At 33.4% G+C, this 18652-nt stretch overlaps 1 protein-coding gene across 2 annotated transcripts; it reads right to left on the bottom strand.

Annotated features, from left to right (window-relative positions):
• Window positions 1-11318: 11318 nt before the first annotated feature.
• Window positions 11319-15534, bottom strand: LOC131876331 (receptor-like protein 12). Of its 2 annotated transcripts, none has more exons than XM_059221370.1 (4): window positions 12297-15534; window positions 11904-12151; window positions 11610-11795; window positions 11319-11449 (listed from the first exon to the last, which is right to left on the bottom strand). In XM_059221370.1, exon 1 carries the CDS (start codon window positions 15425-15427, stop codon window positions 12362-12364), a length of 3066 nt encoding a protein of 1021 aa, XP_059077353.1. In that variant the 5' UTR covers window positions 15428-15534; the 3' UTR covers window positions 11319-11449; window positions 11610-11795; window positions 11904-12151; window positions 12297-12361. The 2 variants fall into 2 exon arrangements, with proteins under 2 accessions (XP_059077353.1, XP_059077354.1); XM_059221371.1 differs by having other exon boundaries at window positions 11610-11752.
• Window positions 15535-18652: the final 3118 nt, after the last annotated feature.

Below are 18652 nucleotides of genomic sequence, written 5' to 3'. Positions count from 1 at the left end.
CACACACACACACACACATATTAATAATATCTTATATATTATTATGCATTACATATTAATAATATAAAATATTATTAAATATATTTATAAATCAGATGTTGGATTCATATTAGATATCCAATATTTATGAGAAAACACAAAAGCCTTGGTATTTGCCTCGGGATTGCATTGGGATTTTGCTAGGACATGCCAAACCTAGAAAGTCAACTGAAAAAATGTATTTTTGAGTCTTCCTTACTTTTCCAAACTTTGCTCTGGTGGTGACGACCTTTTTTAGCCAAAATTGATGAAACGAAAAGGGTTTTTTAAGGACATTCTCAGCTTTCCAACAATATAAGTTTTTCCTTATTTTGACTTTAATAAATAATTTTTATTCATTTTCAAATTGAATTTTGACTAAAGTCCTCATTGATAGACTGATTGAACAACATCTATAACTTTCAAATGGTATCAGATTTTTTGAATCTGAAACATGTGTCACATTCTATGCTTCACCTACTATAGGATAAAAATAGAAAAAAATGAATTTTACAAAGCTTTGACGAAGTTAAGGTGGTTAGACATACAAGTTTTTATATTTTTAAATAGTTGAAGTAAAAAATTCATAATTAATTATTTACATTAAAAAAAATTATAAAAAAATATGTGTCATATCCAGACATGAGTCTTCTACTTATATTTAAAACAATATAAACAAATATTATGATTTGGTTATGATTAGGGTGGTCAAACAGACACCTACTTATCTTTTTCCTAAAATTTTAGTGCTACTACATTGAAATTTCAAATTTTCATCAAATAGATTTTTTTATTTTTTTTTAGAAACAACTAGTAGCTTAGAAACTACATTAAATTTGCTACAAATTCTATTTTTACATATTTTTAAAATAAGGTTGATATGTTATTCAAATTTTTACATCAAGTTGCCTAACTTTGTTTTTTTGAATTTTCATTGCCACTTAAGGGCCTATTTGGCCCACCATGATCCTGCATATACCCAAAACCATCTCTAGATGCAAATTTGAATCCACCAAGAATACTCCAAATTTATACAAACCTATATCTTTTAGTAGAACAATAAATTGCAAAATCTTTTGAGGAAATAGGTTGTCTAGAAGTTCAATTTTTTTTAATAACATACCAACTTCACAACCCATTAATAACTAGTGGAAAATCATACCAATATATCCTCATTGAGAGAGATACAAACCTCATCATACCATGCAAAATTGCAAGTACCTTCAATCCAAAAATATCCCCAAAGAATCATAATTTGAAAATTAGCTTATCAACAAATCTAAAGAACCCTTGATTTTGATGAACCATGTAAAATTTGCAAAACTACTATATTATGTGACACAAATGTAAACCCATATCCACTTATCATCTAGAAGACCCACAAGTCTTAAAATCACCAAAATATTTAAACTAGAATAATGAAAAACATAGATAAGCATAACCATATATTTTGATTCAAAATCAACAAAACCCTTGGATCTAACAAACATGAAACTAAAACATGCAAGTACAACCAACCAAAAGGAAGAAGAGGTCCAAGAACTTCAAGTCCATTTGTAGGCCAATTCCACAACCACCGTCAAATACATGTTGTATGCCGGAAAAGCGGGCCGATAGAACTCAATATGTGAAAAATGGAGCTCTAGGGAGCCTTGCTCACACACCCACATGACTTCTTGGTGCAAGCTATAAAGTCATGAACTATGGCTCAGCTTCCCAAGGATGGTTCCATGGTTCTCTATCTTGCATGGTCCCTCAAACCAATGTTTTTGCTCTTAGATCACTGAGCAAAATGGTTTAGGGATGGCAAATGCAAGAACGAGGGATGCTTTTGTTGATTTTAAGATGAAATACATCCTAAGCTATGCATGATCCTAGAAATGCAATAAACTAGTTATAAGATGACAAGGTTAGTAAACAAGACTATCCTAGCATACTATATTAGTTCATGATTTAAGCTAAATGATAAGGAACATACTCTAAATTAGCATATTTAGATTAATTCCTGTTTAAAAGAGAAGCTAAATGATTGAGCATAAAATGAGATATGAAAGATTGAATGGATTTAAGTATAAGTGTGATGCTAAAGACTTGGATATGAAAATGGAGGAATGAGAGATCTATTTATAGAAAAAATAGGGCAATGGATGGTCGGGATTGAAAGAGGCAATCAAGGGCCAAGTTTGAAAGTTGGGAATCCATGTTTGCAATTGGCACCAATGAAATGGTGACAATTGTCAACATAAGGTTGGTTGAGAGGAGATGTAAGAAGCATTAACTAGTTGAGAAGACCTCATGGTTATCCTAGAGGTTAAGGGTTAAGGTTAAGTTAGGGTTATCCGTTGGATAAAGCTTTTACCCAAAGGATAAACTCTGATAGTTCTGATACTTAATATAAGTACAGATCCAATAGCCAACAAGATGAGAGGGGGGGGTGAATCATACAAACTTAATCATCTATAAAAACATTAGATTCAACCTCGGTAACATATATATGTGTCATATAACCAAAAATTGTCAAACATGCAAGCTCAAAAGCATATGAACAATATAAACCTCATAACACCAGATTTAACGTGGAAACCCAAATAGGGAAAAACCACTGTGGGATTTCGGACCCACTAAGAAATATACTCTTCCAGAGTATGCTTGGTTAAAAGCAAATCCTATTAAAGATTACAAACACATTGCTAGATGTGACCCGGTTAAGGGATTTCCCTCAGATCTGTTAGGATCTTCACTTTGTTAGAAGTGACCTTGTCAAAGGATTTCAAACACTCAATTAGAATGTCACCTTGTTAGAGGATTTACATATAAGACTGTTAAGTCCACTCGGTTAAGAAATTTCCTGTCACTTTCACAAAATAACAGTAATACAATCTATCTACAACTTCACATCTAAAATGCTAAAGCAGATTCCTATTTGTTCAATACAATCTAGACATAGAACTAATCTTTTCTATCTGTTGGGCATCAATACTCTATTATTCTAATAGGTCTTCAAGCTTCTGTGCTCGGTAATCACTATGTAGCATCCCTATGCATACACTTGCCCGTATTCATTGTTTATCAACAGTTTCCTATTTATAAACAATCTTCTAACCGCTTAATCTCCTTGATCACATTTCCCATGATCAATCATAGCCATCAGATCTTCAATCTTGTCCAGGTTCATTGTATCTTTTGATTTGAAAATGTTTTACCCCACCTTGGAACTTGCACATTCACCTTGGAACTTGTGTTAGGGTAATGCGGTTCAATTTGAGCTGTAGATCTTCTTGCCGACTTTCCATTACCTTAGATTCGTTTAACAAACTTCTTCCACGACTTGCCAATCATTGATCTGCTCTAGCTCATCAGCTTATTTCATTAAATATCACATGTAAACATTTAATGCATTTTGTTATAGCTTGGTTACAACTCGGTGAATACTAAACTTCACTCGGTAGACATTCTGTCTTCATTAACCGACTGCGATATCCTTAGGGTTTACCGACTAGGTTCCTTAGGGTTTACCGACTAGGTTCTTTGCTTGATAACATAGTATAGTATTAACCTTTACATTTTACAACATATGTATGATGTTAAAACAATCTAAAACATCAAGATCTCATCATTGTCTGACTCGGTAGAGTTGCCCATTGAATAACTTATCCCCTTATTCATCATATTCTTTCCTATGTCTTTACCGACTCCTTTATAATCTTCATATCATATTTCTCAAGATATGGCAACATCATACTAAATTAGAAAATCAATTTCTTGAGATCAATGACAAAATAATAATATCAAGATAGTAAAACATCTTTAATCAGTTATGTCCATAATCATCAACAACCTTCTCAATATCCTTATAATGTAATATTGCCAACAATCTCCCCCTTTGGCATTGATGGCAAAACCAATTGATTTGATCTTTAAAAGAATCAGATTGCTGTGATTCTAAAATGCTGAAATGCTCTCCCCCATACATTAGACTTCTCTTCTGTTTTCAGTCTTTATTTCAATTTGTAGTCTTTTCTCAGTCTTCTCCCCTTTTGTAGGTCTTCTCAGTCTTCTCCCCTTTTGTAGGTCTTCTCAGTCTTCTCCCCTTTTCTAGGTCTTCTCCCCTTTAGGTCTTCTCCCCCTTTGACAACAATGCCAAAAAGAAAAAGAACTAAAAGATAATTTCTTTCTGTAAGAAGTTATTGCCTGTTGTTGTGTATCAACTCAATCTCGGTCAAAGCATTTGTCTTCAATTCCTGTTCCCTGTATCATTCTCTGTATTATCCCAGTAATAATTCCAGTACACTTTCAAAAAAACATTCTAAAGTGTATCAATCCAGCATCAGCTCTTCGAAAGATATTCAATAGAGTCATCGAAGTAATGCTTTCACCGAACTCGGTCAGTGAGTAAAAGATAGGGGTAGGACCCCTAACTTACTTCTGAGATATTCAAAAGTGTCCTTTGGTAGTGGCTTGGTGAAGATATCAGCTATTTGCTCCTTTGTGTTAACATATTCCAAAACCACTTTCTTCTCTTGAGCTTCTTCTCTAAGATAATGATATTTGATAGAGATGTGCTTTGTCTTAGAGTGCATAACAGGGTTTTTTGAAATATTAATGGCACTAGTATTGTCACAGAATATAGTTACTGGCTCGGTAACTTTCTCATTTATACCTTCCAATAGTTGTTTGATCCATGCAATGTTGGTACAATTCAGTGCTGCTGCAACATATTTAGCTTCGGCTATTGACTGAGAAACACATCCTTGTTTCTTGCTAAGCCAACTCACTAGTCTTTCTCCTAAGAAGAAAGCTCCTCCACTTGTGCTTTTTCTGTCATCAATGTTGCTTGCCCAATCAACATCAGTATAAACTTTTAAATCAAAATCATTTCCTTTCTGATATACTAAGCCATAATCTTCAGTGCCTTTAAAGTATCTAAAAATTCTTTTGATTGCAGTCATGTGGATTTCCTTAGGATTTGCAGAGAATCTTGCAACAATACCTACTGCATGTGCTATATCTGGCCTGCTGTGAATAACATATTGCAACTTTCCAATCATAGATCGGTAAAGTGTCTCATCAACAGATGCAGATTCATCATTCTTTGATAGTTTATAGTTGGTAGTCATAGGAGTACTTACTGGTTTTGAATCCTCCATTCCAAATTTCTTCAAGATTTCCTTTATGTACTTGGATTGAGTAATGAAAATCTCATTTTTCATTTGCAGTTTCTGTAAGCCTATAAAATACTTTATCTCACCAATTAATGACATCTCAAATTCTTTGCTCATTTCATTTCCAAAGTTCTTGCATAAAGAGTCATTTCCACAAAATATAATATTATCAACAAATATGGCTGAGATTAGTATTCCATTTTCATCATTCTTCATGTACATGTTATTGTTCTCACTTGTCCTTATAAAACCAATCTTAATCAAATAAGAGTGCAATCTCTCATACCATGCTCTAGGTGTTTGTTTCAGACCATATAAAGCTTTGTTCAATTTACATACCTGATCTTTATCATTGTCATCAACAAATCCTTCAGGTTGTTCAATGAAAACTTCTTCTTCTAATATTCCATTCAGAAATGCAGATTTGACATCCATTTGATATACCTTGAAGTTTTTGAAAGCAGCATATGCCAACAATGTTCTAACTCCTTCAAGTCTAGCAACAAGTGCAAAAGTCTCACCATAATCAATTCCTTCTTCTTGGGCATAACCTTTGCAAACTAATCTTGCTTTGTTCCAAATGACCTCACCTTTTTCATTTAGTTTGTTTTTGAAGATCCACTTTATACCGATTACATTTTTGTCCCTCGGTCTTGGGACCAGTGTCCATGTGTCATTCTTCTTGATTTGATCAATCTCTTTAGTCATAGCATTTATCCAATCTTCACTATTAAATGCCTCTTTCACAATTCTCGGTTCAAATTCAGATATCAAACATGTGTTCTGTCTCAATTTGTTCCTTGTCATCACTGGATCATCCTTATCTCCTATAATCTGACTTGGTGCATGGTGTCTTCTGACATACTTGGCTAATACAGGCTTGGTAGGTTCTGTATGATCTTCTTCATCACTCAGTAGCTGGATATTTTCTACATTTTCTTCAACAGTTATCTTGGTAGGACTTCTCGGTTGCAATTCATCATATTCTTTTGGTTCTTTGGAATTCCCTTCATCAGTTCTTTCTGCAAATTCATCAATTTTCACATTTGCACTTTCTACTATTTTGTTAGATGATTTGATCAGACATTTAAATGCTTTGCTTTTAGAAGAATATCCTAGAAATGTTCCTTCTTCACTTTATTGATCAAACTTGCCATTTCTATCATCTTTATGAACATAGCATTTACTTCCAAAGATCTTAAAATAACTTACATTAATTTTCTTGCCATACCAGATTTCATAAGGTGTCTTCAAAGTACCTTTCTTCAATTGAACTCAGTTCAAGGTGTAAACGACTGTGCTTATTGCTTCTCTCCAAAATGTTTGTGGAACCTTCTTCTCAATCATCAGTGTTTTAGCACAATCCACAATAGATCTATTTCTTCTTTCAGCTATTCCATTCTGCTATGGAGTTCTCGGTGCAGAGACTTGTCTTTTAATACCATGATTTTTGTCATGAACTTTGACAATTCCTTTCTGAAATTCTATTCGGTAATCTGTGTTGTTTAGCTGTGCTACACTCAACAAATTATATTTCAAACCTTCAACCCAATAAACATCATTGCATCTTGCTTTATCAATAAGTGTTATGGATCCTTTACCTCTTACCGGACATGGTGCATCATTACCAAATCTAACATAGCCTCCATCATAATCTTCTAACATAACAAACTTGTGTTTATCTCCTGTCATATGATGTGAGCATCCACTATCTATAATCCAAGAATCATTAGTGTTTATGTGAGATATTAGGGATTTTTCTTCATACCTTTCTTCATCTGATCCATCCTTGATAGCCACATAAACAACTTCCTCTGTATCAGTCTCATCTGATTTATCATCTTTAGATTCCTCATTAGCAATTAAGCATATCTTTCTATCTCTTCTTCTGAAGTCTCGGTGTCCTCTGTAATGATTATCTTTCTGTCTATCATCTCGATAATCTCTCTTTTCAGTAAAATCTTTGTCAGGACAGTTAGAAGCCATATGTCCAATCTTATCACAATTGAAACATTTCAAAGGTAGTTTTCCTTTATACTTACCTTTGTCTCTCGGTAACCTTTTGGCCAATAGTGCTTCAAACTCTTCTTGCTTTCTGATTTCTTCATACAATTTGTGTACCTCCTCCATGTTCTTCTGAAATCTTTCACTTACTCCACTGTGATCTCCTTCAAAGTACTTATACTTTCTTTCATTGTGATCATTAGATTCATTCAGATGAAAAGAACTAAATGCAGATTCAACTTTATTTACCGATGACCCACTGTTATCAAAATTACTTAACTCAAATGCATGTAGCTTACCAATAGTAGCATCCAAGGAAACTGGCATATTAGGTACAGACCTCAATTCATTGATTGCAGAGACTCAGATTGCATAGGCAAGTAAAAGGGTTCTTAACAACTTACTTGTCACTTCCTTTTCTTCAATAGTTCCTCCTGATCCTTTGATTTGATTTACAATCTCCTTTAGTCTTGTACTGTACTGGGTTATGTTCTCACCTTCATTCATCCTCACAGATTCAATTTGTCCTCTTAAACTATCAACTTTTGCTCTTTGCACATGTTCATCTCCTCCATATACAGATATGAGCTTAGTCCACACTGCCTTTGCATCATTGCAGCCTTCTAGATCATTAAACTTAGAATCGGCCAATGCAGATGTTATTTCAATCATTGCTTGAATATGTTCTTGCTTCGCCTTTATCTTCCATAGTCAATGGATAGGTGCTTGGTGCAACAAAATCATTCTCCAGATAGTATATAGCATATTCTCCAACTCCTGATAGATGTAGCTTCATCCTTTTCTACCATGTAGAGAAACTTGACTTATTCAGCTTAGGTGCATCCCTCTTATACATCTTTGGATCTTTAACTCAAGTGCCTTTAAACTTTCCTTCTGGAGTCCAAAGCTCTGATACCAATTGATAGTTCTGATACTTAATATAAGTACAGATCCAATAGCCAACAAGATGAGAGGGGGGGGGGGGGTGAATCATACAAACTTAATCATCTATAAAAACATCATATTCAACCTCGATAACATATATATCAGTCATATAACCAAAAACTGTCAAACATGCAAACTCAAAAGCATATGAACTATATAAACCTCATAACACCAGATTTAACGTGGAAACCCAAATAGGGAAAACCACTATGGGATTTCGGACCCACTAAGAAATATATTCTTCTAGAGTATGCTCGATTAAAAGCAAATCCTGTTAAAGATTACAAACACATCGCTAGATGTGACTCGGTTAAGGGATTTCCCTCAAATCTGTTGGGATCTTCACTTTGTTAGAAGTGACCTTGTCAAAGGATTTCAAACACTCAATTAGAATGTCACCTTATTAGAGGATTTACATATAAGACTATTAAGTCCACTCGGTTAAGAGATTTCTTGTCACTTTCACAAAATAATAGTAATACAATCTATCTGCAACTTCACATCTAAAATGCTAAAGCAGATTCCTATTTGTTCAATACAATCTAGACATAGAACTAATCTTGTCTATCTGTTGGGCATCAATACTCTGTTATTCTAACAGGTCTTCAAGCTTCTGTGCTTGGTAATCACTATGTAGCATCCTTGTGCATACACTTTCCTGCATTCATTGTTTATCAACAGTTTCCTATTTATAAACAATCTTCTAACCACTTAATCTCCTTGATCACATTTCCCATGATCAATCATAGCCATCAAATCTTCAATCTTGTCCAGGTTCATTGTATCTTTTGATCTGAAAATGTTTTACCCTGCCTTGGAACTTGCACATTCACCTTGGAACTTGTGTTAGGGTAATGCGGTTCAATCTGAGCTATAGATCTTCTTGTCAACTTTCCATTGCCTTAGATTCATTTAACAAACTTCTTCCATGGCTTGCCAATCGTTGATCCGCTCCAGGTCATCAGCTTCTTTCATTAAATGTCAGATGTAAACTTTTAATGCATTCTGTTATAGCTCGGTTAAAACTCAGTGAATACTAAACTTCACTCGGTAGACATTCTGTCTTCATTAACCGACTGCGATAACCTTAGGGTTTACTGACTAGGTTCCTTAGGGTTTACTGACTAGGTTCTTTGCTTGATAACATAGTATAGTATTAACCTTTACATTTTACAACATATGTATGATGTTAAAACAATCTAAAACATCAAGATCTCATCATTGTCTGACTCAGTAGAGTTGCCCATTGAATAACTTATCCCCTTATTCATCATATTCTTTCCTGTGTGTTTACCGACTCCTTTATAATCTTCATATCATATTTCTCAAGATATGGCAACATCATATTGAATTAGAAAATCAATTTCTTGACATCAATGACAAAATAATAACATCAAGATAGTAAAACATCTTTAATCAGTTATGTCCATAATCATCAACAACCTTCTCAATATCCTTATAATGTAATATTGCCAACAAACTCGTGTAAAAGTTTAAGGATAACCATGGTCAAAGCAATAAATGCTTGATGAGACCGTTGGGTTAGATGGAGGTTGAGTTTATGGAAATTCTTTAACCATGTAAGAGGGTTGAGTTAACCATTAATGGTTATGAAGACTTTGGGGATAAATTTGTAAGAGTCCTTCCAAATTTGGGGGCATTCAATAAGTTAGCTTGTTGAATGGATAAAGGCTTTAATGCATTTTGAAGACTTTGCTCCAATTTTGAGAAGTGACCTCCTCAAATTTAGGGAAAAGGGATAATGGATGGGTTTGGGTTAATTAATTAGGATTAGATGGATTCTAGAAGAATTAGGAATAGGATTTAGGATGCAAGTGGGAGATGTAGGATTTTGCAAGTGGGTGAGGGAAAATAGGTTTTAATTGAATTTAATTCAATTTGGTTGTAATTAAATAAATTAGATATATTTAATTTAGGATAACTATTTTAATTAAATTTGATTTTAATTAAAAAGTGGATAGGGGCTTTAATTGAATAAAATGAATTTATCCTATTAAATGGTATAGTGAATTTAGTTGAGTAATTTACTTAATTAAATAGAGGAATGCGGGCAATTTAATTAAATTGGATATAATTAAATAGAGAAATGAACATAAAATATTCATTTAGGAATATGGTCATTTTTATACGTCTACACATGCATTTAAATGAGGTAGGCTATTCCAAAAGCTTATATCATCCAAAGATCAACTTCATAACCTAATGCATTTGGAATAGTGAAATGGTACTTTCCATGCCAAGGACTAAAAACAAGCACCCAACATAAGCACAACGAACCATAGCCTTGACAACCCAAGTTTCTTCATATCATCAGGGAGCCGAAAAGTAGATACCAAGCATGAATACTTTGCTACACATAACCACAAAATGAAAGAAAATCACCTTGAATGAGAGTTATAATATATTGTCAAACAAGCGTTCTGGATCAATATCAAATAAAATTAGCCACATGATCAACTCCATAAAACTCTATATTTCCATCCTTTAAAATCCCTAATGCATCCAAAAAGAAGATCAACTTCAAAACTTTGACACAAACAAGGATAGAACTACTACTAATAGAATTTATTGTTCTATATAAAATCTACCCCTTTCTAAAAAGTAACATAAAAAATTCAGTTGGTACTATATTTTGCATCAAATTTAGAAATGTGAGTTACTTATTAAGAACATGAACTAAAATGAGCTTGAATGCCATATTCATGAGTACTTTAAAAAACATTCTGTATAAGTCAATTAAAGTATGCCACTAAACATAAAGAAATAATGATTTGTTAAAGGAGCCCTTAAGAGGCATTTTGTTCATTTTGTTTTTAAAAGTTTTAAACATGTTTTGATCACAAATAAACATCCTCATCATTACTCATCCTGCAGTTTGCATCAGTGTGTGTTTGTAAAAAATATTCAAAGTAAACACCGTTCTTTATATAATCCATATTAGTCTCTGTAATGCATAGAAATCTTGCTTTGAAAAGAGAACTCAAATTCAATCCAATTTCATTTAATAAATAGAAATGGTAAAACAAGTCCCAAATACAAAAATCCATTTACAATTGCATAGCTAATGATCAATTAAAATTGGTGATGCATTATGTTCTTCTCTTGCTTGATTTTAGACATTTACAATAATAAATATATAGTCTAACTTTGCATTTTAAACAGACAACTTAATAACAATGTGAACTTCTAAATGATGGGAAATCTTCCATGTACAACTTAATAACAATGTGAACTTCTATCTCTTGGAAAGGAAAAGATGGGAAATCTTCCATGTACAACTGATACTCGGTATTGATGCCCTGAATACAATAAGGATGGAAATCTCAGAAAAACTCAGAGTTGAATAAAAACTGAAAACTGAAAGGAACATCTAAAGTAAACAACAAAATCTGAAATTGTTATAATAAAAATAAATCAAATTCTAAAGAAAAATCTAAAAATGAGTTATCTTTAGCTTACTGTTCTTGCTTCCATGGTTTAGCAGGCTGCATCTTTCTTCTTCATTTGAGAAACCACTGAATGTGAAATATAAGATTTCTCTTCAATATATTGCAGCTTTTCTGCTCCCTAGTTCTGGATCATGGGGGCTTCATTTAATGAACCTGAGTTATATCACATTTGTTCATGGCATCCTAAAGAATCCTCCTATTTTCAAACTCTGAATTAGGACATCATAATTCTAAAAAAATACAACAATTCAAATTTTGAATATCTCCTAGAAAACAAACATTGAAATGAATGTGAAAATCATACCTATGAGTGCACATCCATGGAAATTCCCCGCCATCTGTATAGCTTGACTTTGTACCTCTCTAACTCTGAAATTACCAAAATGATAGAACTACTACTGATAGAATTTATGGAAATGATTTTTTTGATTTTTTTTGGGGTGGTACTTTTTCACTTTCAACAAGGGGAAACTACATTTTTTGAGGCTCAAAATGTGCCCTGGGGAATGTTAGTACGTGATCTTAACATCCAAACTGACTTCAAATTGAAACCTGGACAAAAGACACATAAAGAATAATTTCATTAGGTATGTACAGATTAGTTTTAAGCCATTCTACAAAATTATTAACATCATAAATGATTTTTTCTTAACTAGTGTAAAATAACAAGAGAAAGAGATTTGTGAAGTAAACTTACAACTACAATTGACATATGGTTGGTTGATTATACAACTGGACGGTAGATGAAAATAAGAAAATTTCTTATAATATCTGAAGCAATCTTCTTTTGCATGTTTGAAAAAGAGAGTCAATAATGCCATCCATAATTCTGAAGCATTTTGCACTCCAAGATTTGGAGAAACACAACACCCAAATCAAAAGTGAAAACCCCAATGCACAGCCGATTCCCATTCCAATATCCCACCATACATCCTCCTCCAGCACTTCTTTATTTTTATCATTTTCATTGGGAGAAGCAAGATGACTTCCAAAGCATGATACATTAATTTGTAGGCCACATAAATTTAAATTGCTGGAGAATGATGAGGAATCAAATGTCATCATTTGTCCTCCTTGTGGTATTGTTCCTGAAAGGTTATTATAGGACACATCAAAGTAACTCAAATATGTGAGATTTTGCAGTTCAACAGGGAACATTCCAGACAATTCATTTTTAGAAAGATCAAGTGATTGTAGCTGCACCATGCTACCTAAGGATTTTGGAATCTCGCCATTGAGATGATTTCTTGAAACATTGAGAATTATCAATCCTTTGAGGGATTCAATATCCCAAGGTATTTCACCTGATAAATTATTGTTCGATAAATCAAGGCATTTTACCAATCTCAAATTTCTCATGAAATCCATATCTTGTCCTTTGTTTCTAATGATGATGTGATCTATATAAGCCACACCGGAATAAAAACTATCTATTCCAAGAGAATCTGTGTTCTCTGTCTGATTTGCTAGTGCACTCAAGTTCATGAAGCCACTTGGAATAATGCCTGAAATATTGTTGCTTGATATATCCAAGATCTGAAGATTTTGCAATTTTGATAATTCTGAGGGCATCTTTCCAACAAGCTTGTTAGATTTTAGTATTAGGATGTGAAGACTCTGCAATCTTTCAATCCAACTAGAAATGCTCCCATGGATATTGTTATTCCTCATATCTAGGATTTCCAAAGCACTGCAATTTGCAAGGGATGGTGGGATGTTCCCACTTAGCTCATTGAAACCTAGTTTCAATGTTTCTAGAAAAGACATATTACCAAATATATTTGGAATTGTGTCTTTGAAATCATTCTTTTCTAGATTTAACACGGACAAGTAAAAGCATTTGTTTAGACTAGAGGGAATCTTACCACTAAGCCTATTATTTGACAAGTCTAAAACTTCCAAATAACTTGATTCACAAATAGAATGTGGGATAACACCACTAAGATTATTGTTTGCCAGTGATAGAAATCTAAGAGCTTGTCCATGCTGGCCAATTCCTATTGAAATAGATCCATCAAATAGATTCTCTGAAAGATCCAAAAACTCCACATTTTGCAAGGAAATGGGGGTATTTCCTTGTAACCTATTATTATGTAAATCAATAACTGAGCTTCTTTGAGAATTGTGTTCAAATCCAAGCAGTTTGAAGGGTAAACTACCTTCAAACTGGTTAGAAGATAGGTTGAGATGATCAAGGTATATAAAATCCCATAGCCAATTTGGAATATTTCCATCAAGGGAGTTTTGAGATAAGTCTAGGTACTCTAAAGAGTATTGAGTGGAAATGAAGGATGGAAAATCCCCAACTATATTACAAGATCCCAAACCTAAGGCCTCAAGTTGAAAATTGGGAATATAAGTTGCATTAACTTTTATAGTCAACTTATTCCTTGAGAGAAGCACTTCTTGAATGTTGGGGATTTGATCCAAGAAAGAAAGTGTGTAGGTGCCACTCAAAGAGTTAGAACCTAGGTTAAGTGTTGTGAGCTTTGACAACTTACCCAAAAATGTTGGGATTGTGCCACTCAATGAGTTAGATTCTAGGTAAAGTCTTTTGATCTTTGACAGCTTTCCCAAAGATTTTGGGATTGTGCCAATCAATGAGTTAGAAGCTAGGTCAAGTGTCGTAAGATTTGATAGCTTACCCAAAGATGTTGGGATTGTGCCACTCAAAGAGTTAGAACCTAGGTTAAGTTCTGTGAGCTTTGACAGCTTACCCAAAGATGTTGGGATTGTGCCACTAAAAGAGTTAGAACCTAGGTCAAGTGTTGTAAGATTTGACAGCTTACCCAAAGATGTTGGGATTGTGCCACTAAAAGAGTTAGAACCTAGGTCAAGTGTCGTAAGATTTGACAGCTTACCCAAAGATGTTGGGATTGTGCCACTCAATGAGTTATAATATAGGTAAAGTGTCGTAAGATTTGACAGCTTACCCAAAGATGTTGGGATTGTGCCACTCAAAGAGTTAGAACCTAGGTTAAGTTCTGTGAGCTTTGACAGCTTACCCAAAGATGTTGGGATTGTGCCACTCAATGAGCTAGAAGATAGGTCAAGTGCTGTGAGCTTTGACAGCTTACCCAAAGATGTTGGGATTGTACCATTTAATGAGTTAGAACCTAGGTCAAGTGCTGTGAGCTTTGACAGCTTACCCAAAGATGTTGGGATTGTGCCACTCAATGAGTTATAATATAGGTAAAGTGTCGTAAGATTTGACAGCTTACCCAAAGATGTTGGGATTGTGCCACTCAATGAGCTAAAAGATAGGTCAAGTACTGTGAGCTTCCACAACTTACCCAAAGATGTTGGGATGATGCCACTCAAAGAATTACCAGACAAATCAAGATATGTTAAATTGAACATGTTACTGATTTCTCTTGGAATATGGCCAATAAAATTAGAGTTCAACAGGCTTAAATACCTCAATTTGCTGAGCTTATGTAATTGTAAAGGGATGGCAAGAGGAGGGAAGAAGGCATTATAAGTGAGGTCCAAGTGCTCCAGATGGTGCAGATGGAATAGTCCCCCACGTATTTCCTTCCACGACATGAATGGCCATGAGGAATACTCATCAGTAATCCAGGAGGCATTGAGGGAGGAAGGGCTGAGATCCAGGGAAATGACATGGGCAGTGATTGGGTGGCAGGCGACTCCTTCCCACGCACAGCAGTTATATCCCTTCCATGACTGCAGCGTGTTATAAGAGAAAGTGAAGTTGAGGCCCTCTTTGAAATCCAAAAGAGAATTTCTTTCATCTGTATAACAAGCAGAAGAGCATGACATCATCACTGCGAACAACAGCAAAACCCACATTATGATCATCATCGCCATCTCTCTGTGAAAATAATGGAAAGTAAAGGCTCATTTATAATTGTATTTGTCCTACGAAATTTGTGGCGCAAATCACTGGAAAGTTGGGGGCAATATCCTCCATTCGATTTTCCACACTTCTAAATGTAAAAATAGTATATTTTTAAAAATTTGCTTTAAATTGAGAGTAATTTATCTTAAATTTTAATAAATAGATTTTAAATTTCTTTTTTCTCTGTATAAGATTATTCAACATAAAAAATTTCTTAGAAATTTCAACAGCGTGCAAATTAATCAAAACACTTGTATTATTGTTTTTCTCTTAAATCGGTCAAAGCTCATTTCAATAGAAGTATTTCTACTGGTTATCCAAACAAAATTGATGAAGGGGTAAACCCATATTTTCACATTTCTTTGACTTACTATAGCATGGAAATTGATCTATCCATCAAAATCAAGGCATTTATAATTTGGTTTTTGTTTTTAACAAATTTATATTAATTTGGTGGTATACACCATTCAATAAAATTATTTATATGCAAACAAAATTGAATAATTCTTCTATTACAACTTTAATGAGTTGTCTCGTCTAAAATGACTAGACTTGTGTTTTGCGGAAATTGATCCATCAAAACGAAATCAAAGTCATTATAATTTTGTTTTTCCTTTAGAAATTGGTGGTACAAACCATTCAATGAAAAAAATTTCACATATGATGTTGTGGGTAAATCATATGCAATCAAAATAGACTAATTCTTTGTTGGTTTTTCCTTATCCTGGACTTGTCTTGTGTGGAAATTGATTTGTCCATCGAAATCAAAGTCATTATAATTTTGTTTTTCCTTCTAAAATCAATGGTGGAAACTAGTCAATGAAAATATTTCCACATATGATGTTGTGGATAAATCATATGCGAACAAAATTGACTAATTCTCCTTGATTTTTCCTTTGGGAAAATTCAACAGAACTTTAATGAGTTGTGTCGTATAAAACTACTAGTCTTGTGTTTTGTGGAAATTGATCAATCTGTTGAAATCGAAGCCATTATAATTTTGTTTTTCCTTTTAAAATAGGTGGTAGAAACTAGTAAATGAAAATATTTCCACATATGATGATGTGGATAAATCATATGCAAACAAAATTGAGTAATTCTCGTTGATTTTTCCTTTGGGAAAATTCAACAAAACTTTAATGAGTTGTCTCGTCTAAAATTCCTAGTCTTGTGTTTTGGGGAAATTGACCTATCCGTCAAAATCAAACCATTAATTTCATTTTTCCTTTTAAAATTGGTGGTACAAACTAGTCAATGAAAATATTTCCACATATGATGACGTGGGTAAATCATCTGCAAACAAAATTGACTAATTCTCCTTGATTTTTCCTTTGGGAAAATTCAACTGAACTTTAATGAGTTGTCTCATCTAAAACTACTAGTCTTGTGTTTTGTGGAAATTGATCAATCCATTGAAATCAAAGCCATTATAATTTCATTTTTTCCTTTTAAAATTGGTGGTACAAACTAGTCAATGAAAATATTTCCACATATGATGATGTGGGTAAATCACATGCAAACAAAATTGACTAATTCTTGTTGATTTTTCGTCTGGGAAAATTCAACTGAAATTTAATGATTTGTCTCATCTAAAACTACTAGTCTTGTGTTTTGTAAAAAATGATTTGTCCTTTGAAATCAAAGCCATTCTAATTTCATTTTGCCTTTTAAAATTGGTTGTACAAACTAGTCAATCAAAGCATTTCCACATATGATAATGTGGGTAAATCATATTGAAACAAAATTGACCAATTAGATTCATTTATCCTTCACGAAAATTCAACACAACTTTATGTGATGGACTTTTGTTTCTCGAAGTTGCTTATTTCACATTGAAAATATATTTGAGAATTAAATGTATTTAGTTGCCAAATTTGGCGACTTTTAATATATATATATATATATACATAGAGAGAGAGAGAGAGAGAGAGAGAGAGAGAGAGAGAGAGAGAGAGAGAGAGAGAGAGAGAGAGAGAGAGAGAGAGAGAGAGAGAGAGAGAGAGAGAGAGAGAGAGAGAGAGAGAGAGAGAGAGTTGGTTTATTTAAATATAGCTGAATTTAACATTTAGAAATTAAAGTAATTGAAAGTATTTGATTAAATTCAATGGTTGATACATAGTTGTTCTATGTTTTGCTCATAATTATTCACCTATAGAATTGCTTAAACTTATATTTAAAATAAAAATGATGAAATATTAAATGGGCCATTCTCAAATTTTGAGTAGGGTTGAATTTATATTATAAAAATGACCTTTTATGGGTAGGAATGATCTTTAAATTGCATAAATGAACATTTGGCTTGCCCTACAATGTAAAAATGTAAAGATAAACATGATTAGAAGTAGAATAACTAGAGCCACAATTCAAAGTTAACATATGAATTACACATAAACTTGAAAGGTACAAATATTAATATTGCCCCCTTAATATTGCCCCCTTGAGAAACATGAATGTATATTACTTACTAAAATAAACAACCATCTTGCACCCAAGTGACACGATCAAGTGAAAAGCATGGGGATAGATATACTATAAGATTATAACATGTAAAACATAAACTTGAAAGTGATAAATATTAATATTTCCCCCTTAATATGCCCCCCTTGAGAAACATGAATGCATATTACTTACTAAAATAAACAACCATCTTGCAACCAAGTGACAAGATAAAGTGAAAAGCATGGGGATAGATATACTATAAGATTATAACATGTAAAATAGAGATATTTAAGGAAATTTAATCAATAAAGTCATCCCCACTAGGTGGGTCTATCTCCAGAGGTGTTGAAAATTATCTTGCTATCCATGCCCTTTATTAGACTATTAGTTTCGTCGTGAAGTGAACCTTCATGAATAAAAATATGATTTACAAATGTCAAGTTTGATGTAATATGATTTATAGGTAAAATAGAAATCAATAAAATAGAACTCAAGGGATTCAATGCAAGGTTGAAAGATCCAACAACAACAGACTCCCATAGGTCCATCCTCATCAAATAACTTCAATCCATTGTCTCTCACATGGAATCGATGGGTGGAAAAATCAATATTTGATCCAACAAGAGGGAAGAAATAAGATAATTTTATGCAGAACAAATATCATGAAAAAGATAAACAAAAAAATATTGAAATGTAACTTGTGTGCACTATTCACCAATCCACAAACAACCCATACACGAATCACGATGCTTGTA

The sequence above is a fragment of the Cryptomeria japonica genome, chromosome 5, assembly GCF_030272615.1.
Source record: "Cryptomeria japonica chromosome 5, Sugi_1.0, whole genome shotgun sequence".
NCBI lineage: Eukaryota > Viridiplantae > Streptophyta > Pinopsida > Cupressales > Cupressaceae > Cryptomeria > Cryptomeria japonica.
This window is presented reverse-complemented; position numbering and strand designations above follow the sequence as displayed.